Source organism: Fringilla coelebs (assembly GCF_963513975.1).
Source record: "Fringilla coelebs genome assembly, chromosome: 5".
NCBI classification, from domain to species: domain Eukaryota; kingdom Metazoa; phylum Chordata; class Aves; order Passeriformes; family Fringillidae; genus Fringilla; species Fringilla coelebs.
This window is the reverse complement of record NC_140033.1, coordinates 52,353,401-52,376,448: the sequence shown is the minus strand read 5'-3', so window position 1 is coordinate 52,376,448 and position 23,048 is coordinate 52,353,401. Positions and strand designations below refer to the sequence as shown.

General features: G+C 43.2%; 1 protein-coding gene across 2 annotated transcripts in view; it reads right to left on the bottom strand.

Moving 5' to 3' along the window:
• Window positions 1–756: 756 nt before the first annotated feature.
• SYN3 (synapsin III) overlaps window positions 757–23,048 on the bottom strand; it is a gene marked incomplete at both ends in the record, with an annotated part of 163,734 nt that continues 141,442 nt past the window's right edge. Inside the window, 6 exons of one of the 2 annotated variants that reach the window (XM_084206630.1) lie at window positions 757–889; window positions 2,358–2,655; window positions 4,094–4,178; window positions 9,096–9,230; window positions 15,047–15,149; window positions 18,485–18,559. In XM_084206630.1, coding sequence (XP_084062756.1) covers window positions 757–889; window positions 2,358–2,655; window positions 4,094–4,178; window positions 9,096–9,230; window positions 15,047–15,149; window positions 18,485–18,559 — 829 coding nt within the window. The remainder of the gene's footprint in view (window positions 890–2,357; window positions 2,656–4,093; window positions 4,179–9,095; window positions 9,231–15,046; window positions 15,150–18,484; window positions 18,560–23,048) is intronic. The other variant, XM_084206631.1, reaches the window with a different exon arrangement.

Below are 23,048 nucleotides of genomic sequence, written 5' to 3'. Positions count from 1 at the left end.
CTAAGGCTACAGGGTTAGAACATGACATTTTTCTCTCAGACCTTGGGAATCACACACAGGGGACATAAATGCAAGGCATGAAACAGAGATGTTTTATCTGCTATGAGCAGAATGATCTGGAATAAAGCACAGACCGTCTGGCTGACCTGCTTGCGTGATCTTTGGTGCTTACTGATGCCCGGTACCGTATTTATCTTGAATGCAGTTTTGCTCTGAAGAGTGACCTTTTATGAAGTTTCTATAATGAAATTCCACAGTTCACTGGATGCTCAAGCATGCTCACTTTGTCGTCAATGGATACTTACTCTTGACTCTGCCTTTGCATTTGTGTTTCTGAAAGAAGCCTAATTTTTTTTTGCTTGATCTTACAATTCTTACAAGAATTCAGTAATTGGAAGTTAACAATTGTATTGACTATATACTAATTAAAATAAAACCTAGTTTTCACTGCCATAACTGTGTTGACTCCACAGGGGTTAGCAAGAGTAAAATTTGCTTTACAACTCAGTCATTTGAACAGATATGATTCTGATTATGCACAAAACCCAATGAAATAGTGACACTTTTATACAGTCACTTTTCAGATCGTTATCTGAATATTTTCTTTGTATTAAAACAACTATAGTTCTCCAAATTCCCTTTACCCAGGTGTTAGTTGTAAATCGCTGGGTTCACTCAGTGTATTCCAGGATGACATCAGGTATGACATAATGTAGAGTGAGGGCTGACAAAAGCACAGATCCAGCTGCAGGACTGTTAATCAGAAAACAGGCTAGCAAATGATTTCCTCAGGTTGCGGATGGTCTCAGCTTTTGCTTCATCTTCAGTGGCATTTCCTCGCTGAGATGACTCAGATATGCTGAAGTTGTTTGTCAGGGACTGCGATTTGCTGAAAGGGAAAACAGAGTTCAGTCTCAGCAGGAGAAGGTGGGAATTCAAAGCTGGTTACTCATGCTTTTTTGTTTCATCACAAAAAGAAATGCTAGGATAGAAGGATAGATTGGCATGGAAAATATCCATGCGCTAAGACATCCAGGAATGGGGGAGGTGGGACTGAATGGGCAAGTGGCTCAGTCAAAACTGGTAAGTGTTGATGAAAACATCTGACTAGAAGTATGCATTTGCCATTTGGTGAGGCTATTCTGAGACACCCTGAAGTAATTTCACTACTAATACAGAAGAAGAGATTAATATTAGGGGTCACCTGTCTTTCATCAGCCTTACCAGGAGTGATGGTCTTGGCCTTTCAGCTGTGAGAGCCCAAGAGGCTGGGTAAGTTGGTATCCAGATCTCCTGCAATGTGTCCCGTTTCCTGCCCTCCCCAGCCTGTCTGCTCTGACTGTCACCTCTCGAATACAGGTCTTTGTGTTGACCACACTGCTCCTGCTGGCTGTGTATCTGCTAGTGGTTAAGTTCAGATCAAGATGTGCTTTTGAAGTAAATGTCCCAATTTTCCCTGCTTTTTTTCTTCTGATCAGTAATAGGTATCCAGCACAAATCTAGACTGGAAAAAGTATCTGAGATTTGTCCAGTGTGGTGACTGCATCCTTAGCACCAACACTTTGATCCTTAAGTATGCCTCTTAGTTTGCCTTGCTTGTGTACACATGCCTGTTCTAGAATATTGCTCCTCTGCTTCTCAAAAATTGTCTTCTTATTCCTAGACTATGTTTTATTCTGGCCTGTTCATACCAATTTGCTTCTGTTAACTTCTTGTCAGCATCAGACCTTCTTTTGGTCAGTTTTCCTGCCGTGGTGCCAGCTAGATATTCTCCACAAAGGGTGACAGCAAGAGCTGCTTCCAAAGATCCACAACAGTTCAGCAGTGTGCTCTGCTCCAGAGGAGTGCTTCCACATACAGTCACCGTCTGGAATTTTATATACATGAATAGGGCCACTTCCCCCTGTCTCCCCTGCCTTTTTGCTACTAAATGCAAAAAGAACCTTTGTGGCTCCTGCACTTAGGAAGTAGTGAAGGAATAACCCCTGGTGAGCTTTCTGGCCAATGTTGTGCTGTTTGCAGCCTGTGAGGATTATACACCCTGCTGGGGAGGTGGTGGCTGTGTTGGTATGGCCGGGATAGAGCACACGATGAACACTGAGCACGTGAACAAGAAGAAGAATGTGGAATCTTGGTGATGTCAAATACAACCTGTTCTTCCTGACAACAGGTCCCTGGTGTGCTGTTATGCCAAGGGATACACATTTACCTCTGAAGTCACTCACGGTTGTGCAGGCCTTTGTCCCTGGGGACTGCTGCGTGACGACAGGTGATATATTCTCCGTGTCATCTCAGGATACTTTTTGGACAGCCTTATTCTAATATCTACAGATACTAGGAATTTGTCAGAGACTTACTTCAGGTGTGGGTGTGGGGTGGTTTGCTGCTTGGACATTTCCGTGGGGCTCGGCTGGCTGGGAGCGCGGCCCTGGGCAGGAGGCCGAGGCTGCTGTGGAGGGAAGGTGCCTGCCTTGGAGGCCTGGACGGGAGAGGAGCCAGTTGCTGATCGGACTTGCTGTGGAGATCCAGGTGACCTTTGCTGCTGAGGGGAGGTGGACTGGGGACTCTGGGGCTGCTGTCCTTGAGGAGACAGCCGCTGCTGTGGGGGTGCGTTTGTTCGGGGAGGCTGAGATCCTTGTGGCTGGCGGGGTCCACCTGAAAGGGACACGTAGACATAAATGTGAGGAAGTGCATGCAGTGGGCAACCAGCATGGAACGTCTCTATGGAAGGATGGGTTTTGCTAAGAGGAGAGACTCTTTGGAGTAGCTTCATGAAGAAGAATATGGCAAATCCTCTCTTACAGGCCTAAAATTGCTGTGATTCCCTTCTCTCTAGATTTGTCCATTTCTCTACCTTCTTCAGCACTAAAGAAGTTCCTCCACTCTCCGCAAAGGGAGTCACTTCAACCTGCCTTACTCTTCATGTCTCTGATGTTTCTTATCCTTGGTGAGCACTTCCTGCTTGGGTAAGGAAGAGTCCCAGGAGAAGCAACTGTGTGGGAAATGTAAGCTGTCCCTTCACAAGCCCAGCAGTTTGATATGAGACATTCCATCCTATCTCAATCCATACCTTTGTTCCAGAACCATCACCAGGTGCTTTCAGTTGCTTTGGTACCAGATTCTCAGAACTGAAGAGGATGTGGAAAACAATTGGACATAACATGAGAAATTGCTGGACATGGCAGATAATACTGTGAGAACCTGACAAAAGTTGCAGATAGTGTTGTGAGGTCTGGCTGGATTTCACAGGTGGTCAGGGAAGTTATGTAGGAAAAGGTTTTACAGAGAATTGAAGGGGTGTACTGGAGATAGATGGAGAGTGGTATCCTGCAAGACCAACAGCTCATATAGTGATAGTATGAAATGCCAAGATTACATAGAAATGCTCAATTTTGGATGCAGCAAAACTGTGACCAATGAGGAAAAGATAATTAGAGGAGGCTGTTAATTTGGTAGAAGGTTGAAATGGAGAAAGGAAGGGAAGGTGGCAAAAATGAGGGTCTAATGAGTTATGTGAATTGAGTGGTTGGTGTGATCTGGCTACCCATGGGGCAGCCCTGTGCTTCATCACCTCAGTGTACATCAGGACAATAAGCCAAACCTCTTGTTCTGACCAAGCCACATAAGTCAAAACTGCTTCTGCTGTCAGGAGGAGCTGGAGGTATGCTCTTGCTGACATGGGAGCTCCTGGACAGATGGATCAGGGATCCTGGCATTGCAACATTGATGTCTGTTCCAAGCCTGACAACACTGGCATCTTGTTATCAATTCTTAACACTTGCAACTGCACAGCTTTGTGCAAACACAATAACTCTGTGCCCAGAATCCTGCTCCAGTGCCAGTTCAAGTGGCCTTGTTTTGCTGAGCCAAGTCCTACCAGTGGTATCAACTGGATCTATATCAAATTTTCATCCCACTTTCTGAGCTTCTGTGGAATATGACAGTATATCTGCTTTAATAGTACACTGAATTTGCTGTCTGCTTGGCAGTGAATTGGAAAATGAGCAAAACCTTTATCTTGATACTTTTTATTTAGAAGGCAAACTGATAGGACTCAAAGTCACCACTGACTTTGGAAATCAGAGAACTGTACCTTGTGGAGGAGGCCGTGGTTGTGACAGTTGTCCAAGTGGAGGTCCAGTCTGAGATTTCATTGACACAGGCTGAGCTTGTGGAGGCTAGAGGGAAAAAAGCCAGTCCAGTTAATACAGAGTCCCCAAAGAGAAGCCCTGAGGTAATACATGAACTGTAGAGTCATGAAGTGTTCCTTAAATACACACTCACACACATGCAGCATCTGGTTGGTAAAATCTCATGGGACTTAAATGGAGAGGTGAGTCAAAAAGAGCATAGAAGTTGTTTGCTCACAGGGAATAACAAAGAAATGAAAATTTAGGATGTTTTTAGGCAATCAGGAATTACCAAATGTATCTGGCCCTAGGGACTCTCTTAGTCCCATCTCCTATTTTGGACAGTTGCCAGCACCAGATGTTCTGAAGGAAGGAGGGGTGAACCATGGAAATGTCTATGGAGTAATCATCTCTGTACCCTAAGGGGTCTCCTCTTGATTACTAATAAGCATGGGTCAGCTTCAGCCCTGAAACATGAAGCTTATTATCTGCTCCACAAAATCTTTTGCAACAGTTTCAGATATTTTGTTTTGATATTTACATCCAGACCCTTTGAGTCATGCTCACCTTTCAGCCTCATTGTCTTTCCTATTTCTTATCTCTGTTGCTTTGTTCTGAGTTTTGAGACTAGTTCTCACAACCTGCTCATGTTAGGCCATTCATTATTTTGCAAACCTTCACTTCCCTCTCTCTCATTTACCTCCTTTCTAAAGCCAAGAGACTTTAGAGTCCCTCCAGTCCCTCCATGGGAATATTTCCAAGCCCCTAATTGTTTTCATCACCAACTTCTCTTTCCCAGCTTTGTAATTTCTCCTGCAGATGCCAGAGATGGGTCTGCTTACATTTTTCCAGATGAAGCAATATCTGGGTTCTCTGTATACATTGCCAGTTCATTTTTCCTGCATCCTAATTTCCTGCTTTTCCCTTGTCAACACAACCATAGGCTGAGCAATGGTTTTCATTAGCCTGTATGCGACAAAGTATTTCACAAGGGAATGGCTGGTGCCACTTGAAAGTTCTGCACATTGTTTATGCTCTCCCTCTCTCTACCCCCAGCTTAGCTTACCCTTCAGTCTTCCATATGGAGTTTCATTTGCTGTTGTGGTGACTGAGCATACATAGCTCTGTCAGATGTTCTTCACTGCCATCTCTGGTCCTGACTAATGCAAATAATTTGGTGCCATCTGCTCTTTCTTCTCTCTCACTGTTTAGTCTTTTTGACAGATATTTTAATAAACAGATTAAGCAATGCAGAGCTGCTGCACAAAGGGCTGGTCCAAAGTTAACAAAAGTCTGAGTAAGCCTATTGCACAAAATTGTTTATGAAAACCAGGAAAGCTGGAGACAGATAGGCTGGTACATGCTGGATTATTTACATGCATGATAAAAGGGTCTTCAAGACTCCTGGAAGGTCAGGAGAATGAGCTAAGTGATTCTGGAAATGTGAAGAAATGTTTCATAGTTGGAAACATTGAAATTAGTTTCAACTGACTAACATAAAAGTGATGAAGTTGCCAGTCCATCTTTTACACTGCTTATCTGGGACTTGCAAATGGATGGGGAAGGAAAATCTGGGAATTTTCCATTTATGGCTTCTAGCTTGGGAACTAAACCTTGCCTTGGTGTTAATGGAAATTACCTGTTCTGATGCTGTGAGAAGTCTTGATTAGACCAGGAAAAGAAAAGGAATTTGATCTCCTATTCACCTCTACAGCCTCTTCCTACAGTCAATCAAGGCATCTCAGAAATAAAGGCAAAACAGGTTTTTGAGGCTGAGAGATGAAGTGGGGAGGGCCAGCCCAAGGTCTTTTGGTGATGGGTCAGAGAGGCATGGACAGAACCACATTGTAGCCATGGCACCAGGTTTCATGTTGAAGGCACGAAAGCAAACTTGTCATTAACATCTTATCCTGTCCTGGGCTCAACCAACCCATTTATCAACACAGCCAGGTGCAGTATCCTTGAAGTATCCCCTCTGCTAGCTGTTTGCAAGAATTAAAATCTCTAACATCTATATCTGAGGTCAGCTTCTGCTACACAATAATACTTTACCTTTTAGCCCCTCCATGCTTTCTTTTATAGCTTGTCTGTTCCCTTGCCTAAGGCTTTTTGACGAGCTACATCATTCTGACTGATTGCCTGTTATCTACCACTTCATGAAAGAATTTCTAAAGAAATGAAAGGAAAAGAATCAAAAGGAAATTTTTTCTTCTTCTTTGCAAAAAAGTCATGTGGTAAATGCCCTGAGCTGTAGTTCCTGCTGATTTATTTATTCTACTGTATTCTTCTTTAAATTATCATTTGAGATAATTCATAAAGTCTATGACTTGTCTAAATGTTTCTACATTACTCTTACAGCTTTCAAACCACATATTTTGTATTTGTTGTACACCAGTCCTCTGGAGCAGTAACTATTTCTAATGATATTGCACAGTTTTTTTGGCAGCTTAGTCACTTCCCAAATCCAGTTCATCGGATGTGGCCATCTGGAATTGGGGGCTTAATAATTTTTTAAAAATATCAGTCATCACTGATTTAATAACTGGTTTTGTTCTTTTCTGTGTCATTTTGAGCAGGAAAAACTATAACGAGGTAAAGAAGTCCCCACTTTCAGTAATTATATTTACTAGAGTCACAATGCTGTCTCTGTTGTCTTCTTTTCCTCCCTAAACTTTGGGTGATCCATAGAGCCCACCAATTGTTTGGTAGGGTTCAATTTTCTGAGGAACTCAAAGAACTTTTTTCATTCTTTCCTCTATCTGCTCCCCAAAATTAATTTCTATCCTTTTTACATTTCCTTTTATTACTCGTAGGATGCCACATAAAGGTCTTCTTAAATATCAGATTTCCAAATTTGAAAGACTTTTTTCCCCATTTGTCTTAAATGTCCTTTCAGTCATTTAATTCTACAAGTTTATTTTTCACATTTTTTGTCCAGGAGCAGATCAGAAATGTATATATACATTCTGGAAAACAGTGGTCTCTCAAATAGCATCTATACAGTTTTAATGCGAGGCAGTTGATTAATTTTCTTTTCTCATGCTTGTGTCGTACCCTTACTTTTTGATATCCCATTTGTCCCTTGGACATTAAATCTAATCATACACACTCACTATCTGACTTTGTTCCTGGATTTTTGTTATGGCAAAGTCAAGATGTTTTTGCCTCCCTCTGAATTGCTGTTCCCCTGTGATATTTGACTTGCTTCTTCATAGCTGAAGTCTCACATGATTGTGACTCGTTACTTTTCCATCTCTGTCAATTCTGTGCACTCAGTTTCATAATTTCTCCGTTTTTGTCCATCCAGAAACTAGTATAGAGAGGTCCAATAATAAGTACAGGTATTCTATTCATACCCATAGGATTTCCAAGGATTCGCATCTCTATGTATTCAGTACTGCTGCCTTTATATTCAGAATTGCTCTTTGTATTCCTTCTGTGGAAGTCTGCATCTGTAGTTCTAGTTCTGCACCTCACCAGCCTCATATTTAATCCTTTCTCTCTGGACACTTCTAACTGTCATAACATTAAGTTAGTAATGCAGCGTGTACAATTTTTGTGATGTTTGTGGCACCAAGCCCTTTCTCTATTAGTAAAACACTCTAGTTAACATGTTTGTGGGTTTAGTTTTCTTGATTATATATACAGGTAATTCTAGGTTTTATTCCCAATGAAGCCCCTTTTCTTATTTGACTCTACTATTTGACACCTTATCCCTTCAAGATTTGTTTTGTTACTGTTTTTGCCTTAATTTAGGTCTGCTGTAATCCAATCCAATCCTGTACCAGTATATTACAGGCATGGAAAACAGATGCATCTGTCCATGTTCTCAATTTCTGTTGGCTTGCCCTTTTCTCTTAGTTCATGCACTCTGTATCTTTGCTATTTCAAACAGTAGTTCTTGATTCCACTTTGTAAATGCTATCTCTTCTGCTCCACTTTCCCTGCCTCATAGCATTTTCAGTGTCTATTAAATGTTTACTCCTTCACTCTAGCTAAAACTTGGAGTTACCCTGAATACCCTTCATGCTGGATCCTGGTTTAGCAGGAGTGGACTGTCATATGACAAAGCAGAGCACCATAAAGTGCCTTGTCCCATTTTTTTGTCCTAAGTGGAAATGAAAATTGTACCAGTGTGTTGCAATCAGTTTTGTCCCTCAACTTTTTGCTCTCGTCTCTTCTGTTGTACAGATTTGTTGTCCTCAAACCTTCACACTTGGCTCCCTGTTAGATACTGAAAGAGGCATAGCAAGTACACCTGGATACTCAGGTTCTGTTCTGGGGTGTTTCATTTATATTTAACTGCCTCTGGGAAATGTGGAAGTAAAATTAGATGCATTTGATACTCAAAATGGATGTACACAAGAAGAACTAAGGGGCCAGTTTAAATGCAAAACTAACAGGTTCTTATATGAGTTCAGCTTTAGTAAAGCCTCCCCCTGATGAAAGTGGCAAAGGACATCTCTGAAGAAGAAACTGCATAACTGCAGTAGGGAATGGAACAAGTCTTGCTGGAGATTCCCACTTTATGTTCTTGAAAGCAGAACAGGGATTCAAAAACTGGAATGAAACCTATCCTGAGGAATGGTGTTAGACAGAAATGAAACTGGGTTGTGGGAAATAGATTTGTAGAAAATTCTGGGTATTGGAAGCACCTGTAAAAATGCCTGTCTTCAGTGTGAATCAGTGAATTTAGGAGGTCAGAATGTCTAGATGCATGGACATGCTACTGGTGTGATGTCATATTTATCTCGAAGGAGAGTAAGGGAGAGAGATGTGTTCCTTAGGGGCACCCACTTCAAAGAGACTGTGAGAGTCTCCTTTGGAAGAGCAGGAGTCAGTCTGTCCAATACACTCCCACATGGGACTGTTCAACTCTCTGAGATGTCTGATTGCCTGACACACTCAACGAGGAGAGAGAAAGAAAGGTCAGGGAAATAACTTGCTCACAAGGTTCACTCATACCCAAGGCCTCAGCGGTGATGGTGTAGATCCGGCAGTGACGACAAGCTGAGTCATTTTGGAAACAACCAGATCAGCTATAAGTTGTCTGTCCTCTTCTATGTGCTCCCCAATCAGGGGCATTGAGCTGTCCATCACCTGCCACAGGAGGCAAAAACAACAGTTAGTAAGGTGGTTTCCTGCTGGCAGATCCTGTTTCAACTCACCTCTTACATTAACCTGTTTTGTGTCTGCATATCCTTGTCAGTATCTACAGTCACCACTCCCCTCATGCTGAAACGTGCTTGACTTTTCCAGGTGTGGGATTTCGCGTAGGGTTTTTTGGAAATGTGCTTCCCCCAACTCTCCATCTTCCTTCCCTTCATAACTTGGAGCCAAGCCAAGACTTATGGTGGCTGGAAGCTTTCTCAATCGACTTTATATAAATTTTCTCCTTCACCCGAGGAGATGCCTCTGATAGATAAGGTCTGACATTGTCCCACAGTACTTGGGGGTGACATTGCAATTTAAATGGCCATTTAAAGGAGAAGAGAAACAACATGTACTGAAGCCTGAGGAGATGAGAGCAACAGGGACTGGAGGAAACCAGGAAACATTTGGGATTAACAAACACAAAGCACTGCGCCCTGAGAGGGAAAATAAACACCACAGATGTATAATGAATAGGATGTCACCAAACCGGCACCAAGTGCAGGAAAATAAACTTGCTCTCCGCTTGTCTTCTTGATGATGCTGTGATACAACTGCTTCCCAAGCAAATTCTGAAAATCTGCTGGGGAAAACTGGGAAGCAAGACTGTGGGGATGGGGGAAGGAAAACTGTCACAGGGTCTTTGAGGTAAGAACTGGCCTCCCAACAATAATACTGAAAGTGCAGCAGACCCTCAGCTGTATAGCAGCCCTGAACGTGATTTTCAACAGTTCATCATAAATCAAGTGTTTTGCAAACATTAGCTAAATCCCACAGGAAGAACTGTACTCTGATGAAGTTAAGATTCAGCTGGAGTAAATATAATAGTACCAAAATATCAGGGTTGGAAGAGTTTATTTTATTTTGCTTTTATTTTTAAAGCAAACATTAAAATCCCTGGAAATGCAAAGTTGAAGGTTGAATTGCTCAAGAAAGGCACTGACTCACGCTCAGATAACAATCAGAAGTGCACTCCACCCTGGCAAGGCCGAGAGAGTACAGTCTTGGAGGGAAATGGAAAATTTTGCACCCTCTTTTTTTAGATTTAAAGTAGAGGAAATCAGTGAGGGGAGTTCGCTGATTTTGTATTCTGCTCTTTTCTTGCAGCATAATGGTTTAGTTTAATTTCTACAGGTGTCTTCTCTGAACACTAGAAAAGCTACCTAGAAAGTTTTAACGAAGGTACACATGGAAAGGGAGTTGATGTTTATATCCATGGCCTACTTGGCCCAGGGGGCAAAAGGGGAAGGTTAGAAAATTATATGTCAGTGTTTGGCTAAATACACAAGGTGGCTTTTCCTTCCGCTATCCACTTAGCTGTTCTTCCATTGAGAAATAAGGTGAGGAATGTGATGCTCCCTAACAGTGTCAGGGGATGGCCAATTCCCACCTGGGTCTCACTAGCCAGGGGCTCCTGGGGGCCCTCCAGCAGGTCCCTGCGCAAGTTTCCCTTCTTTCCACTCCTATCTTAAAAGGAAATGTGGCAGTTACAGTTCCCGAGAGAGAAGCGGTGTCCCATGTCCCCGCACGGCGCGGTGCGAGGGGCCCGTGTGACCACTCGACGATGCCGTGTGACCACTAGATGCTGCTGTGTGACCGCTAGATGATGCCCTTACCCTGCCTGGAATCAGGCGAGCCGCGCTCCCGGCTCCCGCCTCCCTGGGAGTCACCGAGACACAGCTCTGCTCAACCCCCCCCCCAATCCCGCTTTTCATAGACTCGTAGAATGGCTTGTGCTGGAAGAAAACTCTAAAGGCCATCCAGTCCAATTCCCCTGCTATGAGCTAAGGCATCTTCAACTAGATCAGATTCCTCTCGAGTCCCATCCGGCCTGACCTTGAACGTCTCCACAGATGGGGCATCCACCGCTATCTGCATAGTAAAAATGTTCTTCTTTATATATAGTCTGAATGCACCCTCTTTTAGTTTAAAATCATTATCATCTGTCCTGTTGCAGCAGACCCTGCTAAAAGGTTTGTCCCTTTCTTATGGGCCCCCTTTACATACTGCAAGGTGCTTTAAGATCTGCCCTGATCCTTCTCTTCTCCAGGCTGAACAACCACAGCTCTTTTGGGAGCTGTCTTCATAGGAGACATGCTCCAGCACTTTAACATCTTCATGACCCTCCTCCGAATCTGCAACAGGTCCATTTTTTTTTCCTGTGCTGAGAACCCCAGAGCTGATTTCCCCATCTCAAGGATTGTGTTTTCCTATTTCTGTGGCTGCAGTGGCAGAAGAGGAAGATGGTGCTTTATAAACCAAAGGGTCCAGGAGGAGCGAGCCCTGGAGCAGGTTCCACCTGAACCAGTGAAGATGCACCAGGGATGAGGCTGTCTGCTTCCCTGATGTGTAGTATCTGGCAGGGGAATGTGAGATGTGGGAAACAGCAAATACAGGAGTGAACAATCACACTCACAACGGGTTTTTGAAAATGGCAGTGATTTCTGACATCAGCTGGTTGCCACTGAACTGAAAAGAATCATGAGATGTCACCTTGCCTGTCCTCCAGGAAGGGTGAATTGGTCTGGAACTGGGCAGATACAAATGCTAACGCTGAATAAATCAGCTGGCTGAAAGGAATATGTGAATTACAGACAGTTTGCACTATCCCTTCCTGGGCGATCGCAGAACTGCTGGGCAAGGCAAGAAGATGTCAGCACATATGGACCCAGCCTTTGCAGCTGCTCAAGGTCAGAGGCTGCTCCTGGTGCCTGATAAGGTGAATGAGGGGTGAAGAAAAAGTGCCCAGGCAAAGAGACTCAGGGAAAGATCATCCTGTTTCTCCCTCTGTGCCTGTCTGATGCTGAAGCCTGGGCTTGTGTTTTTACTCTCTGATGGGCAAGAGTGGAGTGTTAGGTGATGGATGGATGGATGGATGGATGGATGGATGGATGGATGGATGGATGGAAGGAAGGAAGGAAGGAAGGAAGGAAGGAAGGAAGGAAGGAAGGAAGGAAGGAAGGAAGGAAGGAAGGAAGGAAGGAAGGAAGGAAGGAAGGAAGGAAGGAAGGAAGGAAGGAAGGAAGGAAGGAAGGAAGGAAGGAAGGAAGGAAGGAAGGAAGGAAGGAAGGAAGGAAGGAAGGAAGGAAGGAAGGAAGGAAGGAAGGAAGGAAGGAAGGAAGGAAGGAAGGAAGGAAGGAAGATGATGATTTGGCATTTCAAAACAATGATAGGCACTGCTGAAGGGAAGAGCAGGGCTCCTTGCAGGGCAGCAGGGACCATGTCTAGTAAAATAGCTTAGCTGTATAGCAGTCAGGGCTTATCTTATTCTTCCAGGAGGAAGAATAAATCACATGGACCATTCTGCTCGCCCTCTGCTTGCTTTGTATTTTTTATCTTAGCAGAGATGTAGAAATGGGCTAGATTACAGAAAAAAAAAAAGGAAAGGGAAGATTACTAAACCATACATGTTGCTGATAAAGTTCTTTAAAGCACAGGAAAAAAGAATTATGAGCATTTACTGCTAAATTCACAATCTGTTTTAATATGAGCCATGAAAATGGTACATAAGTGTGCTAATGTTCTGAAGGCAGAAATGTAACAGATTCTGCAGTTTGTCATGGGAAAAGAAGAGGTGAAGTTCAAGTAAGAGCAAATACCATGTGTGCAAGATTATTCTTGTGCTGTTGATAACTCATCTGTCTTAATCTAATTTATTTTGCAACAAACCACTGTGATAAATCTCAGTTCATAGAACTGCCCATCACTACTTCTTTGAATCTTTCCTGAAGAACTATTTTGTGAAAATCAATTACTGCCTGCAACTGCATTGTGCAAATTCCTTGTTTGTTCAGCCCATTTATGTGTGCTTTTTTGTAAAGTGTCACAGCACACTGTTCCTTCTTACCAAGAAAATACAACTGTCACTCTGTCAAATAACTTTTTTCTCCCACTATCAAAAGAAAAAAGCAAAACAAGGGATCAGTTTCAGACCAATAAAAGTACCCCAGGAAGTTGGCTGGAGGCAATTAATTACTTGTCAACATCTCCCTCAGATCTGCATAAAAAGGCACCTGTTTGGCTTTGCTCTGCTCCTTATATTGCACTACTCCACTCCTTACCCAACAACATCCATCTGCCTGGCATATGAAAGCCTGCTAGATACTGGTATATCAGGCCTGCTCAATCCGGTTCTCCACTGTGATAATTCAGCATGACCCATCTGAAACTATATTTTGTTTCTTCTGATTTGTGATGTATTAGATGCATTGCTGCTTACCTTGGTCAAAGAGAAAGGAGCATGAGCGTGCATTTCTCTGTGTGTGAACTGATGATGGCTGTTAGGGAATGGATGTGCTTTTCACCAGTCAGTCACACAAAGTGGCAGATGTGAAAACCCAGAGGCATACCCAGACAGAGCCATATAATCTTTAAGCCCAGAACCAGCAGCGTGTGCACGTACATAGGCTTATGTGCAAGAATATATGTAGGGATAAGAAAACCATATATCACGTCTAACCATGTGTGGACACAATCCAAATGTCCTTACAGTTGTCTCTAGCGAGGCTGCTTTCTTGCTCTTTCTTTCCCAGCTGCAGAGGCATAGAGATTTAAAAGTGCACAGCAGGGAAACAGTCTGCTCTAGGGGATGCTCCTCTAGGTGCTGATGAATTGCATACAGGAGCAGACCCATTAGCCCTGGCCCCATCAATTCAGGAACAGACAGAAGCTTGCCAGCATTTGGTTGCTGGCAGCACGCTTCTATCACATGGCCTTTGACAGGTCACTGCTCCCCTCCCTGGGGAGAGCAGATACATAATGCAGGAATGTGCAGTCACTGGAGGGCTCATGTGGTTCTCATCAGCATCCCAGCCCTCAGCGGGTGGAACTGCTCTCCCACACATAGCTTTTCAGTGTGTCAGCACCCCTGCATGAAGCCAATAGGCTGGCTCTGCTCGTCTTCCTCAGCTGGCCTGTGTTGGTGGAGTTTACAGCAGGTCAGATATGTGTCTCCTCAAGTCACATACTGACAGAGGCACTTGCTTACTTGCTGGATTGTCTCTCCTCTGGGGCATCTCTTCAGCTTCCCACTTTGATTTTCCAGCCAGCTTTTCCTTCTCTGCCCTGTTAGGATGATCTGAGTGTGCTATTTATCCCACCTCCATATCTGCCTCCTGGCCTGGGAAGGAGTGCATTGAGCTTTAGCTCTCAGAGCCACAGTCTGTCCAGCCCTGAATACAAAAAGTTGTAGTACACATTACTCAGAGTAACTTTGTGTGCTTTGTCTTGATGGCCTCTTACTGTAGTGAATGCTGTCTGCGCAAAAGATTTTAGAAAATACACTTTTTTTTTTTGTTCTATCAAGATGGTCCTGTTGCTTGTAAACCTTTTGCTACACTCTCACCATTTATTTTCCTCTTTTAAATAAGGTGCAACTTGGATTTTTGTTTGGAAGTCCCCTTAAAAGTGATCAAAGAAAGGTTTATTCAGAGAGAAATTGAGATTTTTAATGAACTGATTCATCTGCTGGAAAGCTGAGGTGGCCAAGCACTCTGTGGCTCTCAATTTCCTTTCACGGTCCACACTGAGAAAGGAAGGCACTTAGCCCTGACACTTTGCTGTGTATCTGCTAGTTTGGCTGGGGCTCTGAATCAGTTCCTAACATACCAGTGGGCCATGGCCTGAGGACGCAGGTGGGCACAGAGGAGCAGAGACTACAGGAGCACGCAGGGTTGGTGCAGGTTGGTGCATGTGAACTCCAAGGCAGAGTGCTTGCAGATTTACTTCCCAAAGGAGACTCACATTCAGGTTGCCCATGCTCTCACCTCAATGATATAGTCTTTTCCATCTTTGCTGTGGACAGCTTTGACAGCACAGATATCCAGACCTCCAAACATTTCTGCGCAGGCATCTGCCCAGAGTCGGTACCTGCAGAAACCACAAGAGCATGGCCCAGGATTAGCTGTCCTTGGGTAGTCCACCAAAACCAGCCACCCACCCTGCTGCCCATAGGAACACAAAGTGATTTGGGAGCCCTTATTACAAGGTGTCCTTCATCTGTTTTGCTGGGACCTTGACTCCCTCTCTTGACTCCCACTCACAGGAGATGGAGTAAAAAAAAAGAATCTTGCCTAAAGTTTCCCTTCATTTCAGGTTGATTCAATCCTGCCCTCAAAGCCACCTTAAAATGTTTCTTTCCCTCCTTGGTATTTACATCAGATCTCCAGTTGGTTGTCATTCAGCCAAGCTATAAATATTTAGCTCATTTAATCTCCCAGTAGTGTTGGCCCCTCCGCGTTTGTATTGGCTTTGCCTGAAAGCCCTCCATTATGCAGGCAGCTTTCTCCTGATAAGATGTCCTGGACATTAGGACTGGAATAGGATCAGAAAGTGAGTGTTGAATTTAGCAAGGAGTAGCCATCCCCTCTCTGATCTGTAACGCAGTAGCTCCTGCATTTTACAATTTACTTTCAATTTTATCCTTTTACAGTCTCCTGCTTCCTTCTATCCCTTGGGCGTTGTTCCTACTCAGGCGGTCTCAGCACATGCACCAAGCACTATTTGTTGGCAGGAGACCTGCAGGCTGCAGCACTTTTCCCTGTTCATCCCAGGATGGGAATGTGAGCTGGTGGCCCCTTAGCTGTCCTGGAGTCAGAGGAGGAGAGAGAATGACAAGAGGCATATTATGGGGGCACCACATCCCCCCACTGTGCAAATGAGGAGGGAATGAGGCAGTGGTTTTATTTCCTGTGCAGCTGTGCCATGGTCCCGGCCATTTAAATAAAAATAATAATCTCAGAACAGCAGATCTGTAAGCAGGACTATGACATGATGCAGAGAGGGGAGGGAAGGCCACAGTCTCATGAAAACACTGACATTTTGCAGATCCTACAGGGACTGGGGAAAGAGCTGTCCTGGCTAAAGAACACATTTATGTCCTTGAAGCCAGCCAGAGTCCCCATATCTTGACAATAATGATGAACTTGTGTGAACACAATGTCTCTGGGAAGAAGAAAAATTATGTCTCATATGACTACTGGTGCTCTTTTGTACCTAATGAGGAGATCAAGTGTGTTCACCCTGGACCCCCAAGGAAGACAGTGTATGAGGAGGCATCAGTAGCATAAGGAGGAGGAGAATTATGGACAGCATGAGTCAGGCAGAAGGCACAGACAGCACCTCTCATGTGCTGCTGTGGCCCACCATCCAGGGGCACCAGTGTGGGAGCCACCTCTCTTCCTGAGGAGCATCTCTTGGTGTCTGGGCTCAGCAGCCAGGGAGTTGTTGGTCATGCCAGAGACTCTGATGGCTGCACATCTTCAATGTTTGTTGGTCACAGGTGAGCACTGGGAGCATCAGGGCCGCTGGCGTGTAATAGGAGTATTGTAAACAAGAAGAGCATATTTATGCACATGCACCAGGTGTTGCATTTTCAGAGGATTTACTGTCATTTCTGCATTACCTGAACATTTAAATCCTTTGTACTTATGTTCAGTACAGTAGGTACTTCAGGTTGCTCCTACTCATCTGAGCATTTGAGCACGTTCTCGCCTTGTTTAATGCACTGGTAACTCACAGATTTCAACAGGGTTTGTTGCACTTATGGCCAAATAAGTCTAATTGTGGTACAATTAACTAAACAAATATTCAAAATGCAGTGTTGCAGGCTGGCAGGAATCTGGGTTTTAGTCCTACAACGCTGCAATAAGGTGATGTCTACCCTTCATGTGTCTAACTTCAGCTGTGTTATAAACAGCCAGGATGCATCATCATGACCACTTCCCATGGTACTATTAGGGTCTTGCAGAGTCACCTTCAGCATCTGATTTGGGGTTTGGCTTCCCAGTTTCACAGAACTAAAGGTGCAGAAGGGACCTTAGATGGTTGCCTGCACAACTTTTGTGTCCCCAAGAGGAGACATTTCTTTAATCTGGTCTAAAAGAGGACAGAGATTTGCCATCCTCTTCAGAGGATCAATTTCTGTGCTATGCTATCTTTACTTTAAGAAAATATAGGAAATGTTCAAAGTAACCTTTAAAGCTATAATTTATTTCTTATAGTATTATACTTGTAATGTAAGTAGTGAGAAATGCCTATTAACATGCTTTTATATATTTAAAGACCCCATGCTCTTTCATTTTTTTCATCTTTAGGATGAAAAAAGCTTGTTCAGCTTGTGGGCAACTTCTTCCAGGTTTGTAACAGTCAATGAAGGAGAGGGAACATCTGCACAGCAGGCAGGATAGTCTACTACTCTACTGTAAAAATATCAGTGGTCTGCTAACTGAAAAAGGTGGAAAACTACATGGAGCTACATAGAATTGTTGCATGTTTTTCTCAACAGCTTATTAGGTTTTCTTGGAATGTTCCTTTTATTGTCCTTTGGACTTTCTCCAGCTCCTTGCTATTTCTCTTCAATTGTGGTGTCCAAAACTGGACAGAATCAGAATTAATCGTGAACTTGACAAAGTGGAGGTATAATCTGAAAAAAATCTTAAATTCACTAAGGATGAATGCCTATATGTAATGTATGGATTCTATAAATCTATGAATTATCTACTTAGATGAGATGAAGAAAAGTGATGAGTACAAGTGTTAGTTCTGCATGATAGGAGTTTCAGCAAAGCATGTTACCATGGCTCCACAGTGTCAGGCAGTTGCAGTATCAGCAAATATCACAGTGATTTGAATGCATAGAAGTAGCATTTGCAAATCTTAGTCTGTAAGGTGTATGAGGGAATTCTTTCTGCTCCATTCAACAGTGAGAAGACCTTAACTTAGACAATGACCACTTTTGTGAGCCTAAAGCAAAAAAGTGCTTTCAGCACTTCAGCTGACAGGTTTTTTTCCTCTGTTAAGCAGAAGAAAAACTCTTTTTCTGCCTCTCGTTAGTAATATACTTAGAATAACCTCATGTTACTTTGTGTTTTGTGCTTTGACCTTTCTGATTTTATCCCTACATGTTTGTACTGGTGTGCTTGACTTAGCATGCTGGTCTTGTTTCCTGTGGTTGCATTCACTAAAGATCTAATGATTTAGCAATGTTGGTTTCTAGCTGTACTTTCAGTCTGTTCTTCAAAATAGGACAGTTTGCCTTTGTGTCCTTAGTATTTTTTTAAGAAAACACTTGGCCTTTTAAAGTCTTTATCCAGCCTCCCAGGAGACCTCACTTACCAGTTTTCTCAATTAACCAAAGTCGGACATACAATTCCTCCCTTCTAATCCAAGAATAGCTAGTACTGTCTTGAAACACTCTTCCTTACCTCTCTGTCATTGCAATCTGTTCTAGCATCGCAGAACCTGTGTTTGCCTTCCAGTTTCCAGAGATGGAAGTCCTCCTAGGAAAACAAACCAAAAACACAACCTGAACATGAAAATAGACTCCTGACCCATCCTCCTGCATACTGTAGTGCTCATTCTTGACTCTGTGCTTGTACAGGAGGGGATGAGGTGAGGTTCTTCCTCCCAGAAGCCTTTCCAAATCCTTCCTGAACAACACTCCATACAGGATATGTTGTTCAGACTCATGAAAAACTGACTGAGGATTTTAGGCAGAGAAACCTCCAAGGAATCTTGAGCACACATCAGGCTCTGTGAGTACTTTCTTTCTTTATACATTAGACCTAGGGGACCTGAAATGTGTGTAAAAGATCTCTAGGATAATCACCCTTATGTTCTGCAATGGGTACCATCCTCCATCCATGGAACAGAAGCTCTCAGGGAAAATATTTACTGAGGAGCTTCACAAATTCTGACATTCTGGGTCTACCTAAATTTGATTTCAATTGTACTTCTGTGTCCACTTCAATTTGATTTCAGTGGCACTGATGTCATAGAATATATTATCATACTATCTTTTCACTGACTTTTCATTGACTTTTCATGTTGGCGTGCTGTATTCAGCCTTGGAGAATTCCTTATTTAACAATCTTTGGAGTTTCATTAGCTGCAACTGATAGCTATTTTCCAAAAAAAGGTACTGTTGCTAGAAAATTATGGGTTTCACCATTACTGTCAGGGGTGAAAATTTTCCTTTTCTTGATCTTAGGCCCAAGGCAGACATGGGACAGCCTGCTCTGACAACACTCCAGATAACCCTTCCATAGGCACAAGCCAGGACAAGTCAATGAGCTGACAGGATCCAGGAAGACTCTCCACATTGAAAGAGATTTATGAGGGGAATATGAGGTGTGATCCAACACTTCAATACAAGGTTGTGGCAGCCCTCGCTGCCAGTTCTCTCACATTTTCAGCCACACGTACAAAAGACACTGGATTTGCAAAACCACATTCAGCAGTGGTAATACTGATGTCCTGCTAGACTACAAACTTGAATCATTATAGCTGACTACTTAAGGCTCCCCTTTCCTCTTGTGACAGACACCCTGGAGTGCTTTTCCCAATTCTCCTGCAAACTGTCATGTTTAGTTGATGTGAAATTGAAATTTTCTTTGTGACCATGTTTAATGGACTGGACTGGGGGGCCTGAAGGAGCATGATTACTGTGTTGAATAACTGTATTTTCAGATAGTTGACTTTTGGGCCTATTGCCTTCACCCAGCATCCATTCTGCTGCCCTACTTCCTAAGCAAAAGAATGGATTCCTCCTCAAGCTTGGACTGTCATTAGCCCTTTGATGGACTGTAAGGTTAGTGGTCAGTCTTCAGCCTTTCTTTCTCTTTTGACATGGGATTCTTAGGATTATGTTTTTCAGTTCTGCAGTGGAAAGAACCACCTTTGCTAACATTTATTTTTAACTGAAAATTGCCCTGCAGTGGCAGAGGGCATCCAAAATCCCATTAGTATTGGTGGGAACTCCTGGAGTCTCATTAGTGACAAGATTATTTGACATTGGGGTTTAGAAAATGTACCTGGCGTACCAAATGTAAGCAGCTGTGTTGTCCCTAAGAAAATTAAACCACAGTTTGACAGTTTTACAAGGAAATTTGACATGGGAAAGCTCCCAAAATAAGAACTCTGTTCAAGCCATTGGGCTGATTTGTTGAACTTGTTTATGCCTATCCAGCTTGAGCCAATTTTCAGCATAAGATTTAAAATATATCTCTTTGCTGTATTCCAACTTTCCTGTTAGGGAACCTTGCTGTTTTGAAACTGAAGAGTTTTATTTGAAGCCCACAGAATCAGACACCAAACCCTTCACCACAGCCTCTGTCAAGATCACTCCCTTCCAAGCAAGTCTGAGCAGTTCAGGTGTCAACTGTGCCCCCAGACTTGCAGAATCACAAAATCACAGCATATTCTCATTTGGAAGGGACTCAAAAGGATCATTGCACCCAACTCCTGGCCCTGCACAGCACCATCCCCAAGAGCCACACCATGTGCCTGAGAACATTGTCCAAATACTTATTGAACTCTGTCAGGCTTGGTGCTGTGACTGCTTCCCTGGGGAACTGTTCCAGTGCCCAGCCACCCCCTGGTGAAAAACCTTTTCCTAATGTCCAACCTAAACCTCACCTGACACAACTTTAGGCGATTCTCTGGGGTCCTGTCACTTGTCACCAGAGAGGAGAGATCAGTGCCTGCCCTTCCTCTTCCCCTTATGAGGAAGTAGTAGACTATGATGAGACCTCCCCTCAGTCTCCTGTTCTGCAAGGTTAATAGACCAAGTGACCCCAACTGTTCCACCTACAGCTTCTTTTTGATTTTTTTTTGTATTGTGTGAAGTGAAAAAGGAGACTTAAGGCAAAAAAAAATTCCTAAGGATGTCCTGCCTCAAACCCCATTTCTCTTAGGGACTGAAAGGCTTCCAACCATCCTAAACATCAAGGGGCCACACAGTGTACAGTCAGTATCTTAAAGAGAAGGACCCCAGACTTTTAGAGATCAGTTACTCAAACAGATTTGTGACCACAACACCTTCAGCATTGTTTAGGAGAAGTGGATAAACGAGCAGATCAAGGGCTCTTGGTGTCCTATCTCAGTCTATAAGTAGCTCTAGTTTAGACTCAGTTGATGTGGAATCCCCTACAGAGCACATTGAACTGCTTTGGAGGTGACAAGTCAAAAATCCCACTCATGAAACTACAAAGGAAGGGTATTACCCTCTTACTAAGAGCTGGTGGCAAGAATTGCACGTCTGAAAGTCAGTAGCTGCTGGCTTAATTCAAAGTGAACAACATTTCATGAGTCTAAACTGGAAATGATCCTGCTGTTTGCCTCCAATTGGGGTGAGTGTAGAAGCATAATTTCTGCCCCAATTTCCCGTGTCACATGAACTGTTTTCATGTTTTCTCTTTACCAGTATTACAATGGCAGTCAAATACACTTGGTGGAATTTTAGGCATGTATCATATGCTGCTTATCTGCTGTTTTCAGACTGGCTCAAGGCATGGACAAAGTAGGAGTTTGTTAGCAGTGTAAATCTGGAGTCACTGCACTGAAGCCAATGGGAAACTGAACTGAAGTCTTGAGCCATAGGCTGGAAGGAAGTGCATTGAACATCTGGGGCAGGGAGGAATGCATGACTCACCCTGCAGCATCCTCCCTTTGGCAGATGCTTGGTGCAAAGTAAATATATTCTGGAGAATTTCAGTGCAGTCTTTTCTCAGTAGAAAATGGATTTTTAAAGTCTATATGTGTGGGTGAAGGTATAAAATTACTGAATAGATTCCATGGCTCACAGATCAAAGCAAGTCACTTAGTATGACGCTACTGCAGATGCTGGAATTGCCTTTAAGGCTGAGATTTGCTAGCATGACTAATGGTTTTGAGTCTCCTATTCGGGACACCAGTGAGAGTTCTGATATTTTGGGTGCTTTTACCTCTATCCTTGGACATAGTAGGGACTTCTACCACAGGAATAACCTATTTTGTCTAATGCTGGGGTGGAAGGAACAGTCTCTGGTGGGACTGACTATACCACTCTTCCAAGCTCACATCCATAAATGGCTCTCTCAATCCAACTCAACCTCCTGGGTTAGCAAGTCACTGGGTGAATCTTGCTGTTTGCTTTCTTTGCTAATGAGCTTTCTTTCTCATTAAGGTGTTCTCTGTTCATGGCAGTTTTCACATTAAAACATTCTTTCTTTAGCAAACACTTGTTTGTGTAGCTATACTCCAGAGTGGGATTAGGTTTTAGTGTGACTGCTTTCTTTCCTCAATTATCTGGTATTATTTCTGATCCCTATTCTGGATGAGTGCATGGTGAGTGTGAATAATAAGTGAGGAGAGAGTATGGTCAGGCTAACTTGGCCTTTGTTTCAGTTAGAGGCAGTTGGGGAGCAGGCTCTGGAGCCAAGGCTGGGTGTGTTGGCAGGAATAGGGAATTTTAATTGATATTTTAAACCTTCTTTCCTTTGGCCAATTTGAGTCAGACTCTCTGAGATGTTAATGTAGTATTAGGCAACTGTGCTATTGTTGACCTGATTCAATTACAAATAGGTTTTTTTTCACTGAGATTACATGAAGTAGGCAAGGGTCCCCCATGTCCTTCCTTCCCATGAAGAATGTAACTCAGTCATTACCTAGTTTTCTTAAACATCTCTGCTAGGAGTCCAACCAGGAATTTTAGGCAGTTATAGCTGAAAAATATGTGTTTGTGTACATTTGATTATCTTGTTTAACTACATTTCAGCAGAACTATGGCCTAGAGGTTTGCAGACATGGACCCAAAAGTCAGTGTTGTGGGTGTTAAGTAACGTATGCAATTTATCTGGCGACCTGAAGAATGTACTGCTGGAGCTGACTATTGTCCAGAATTCTGTGGTTGGATAAGGAGCTTCTGGAGAAGCTGTGCTGTGTGGCTTTTTTCATTTACTGGTTAGTAGTAAGAAGAAACAGGTGTCTTACTGACTCATGTGGTTACAT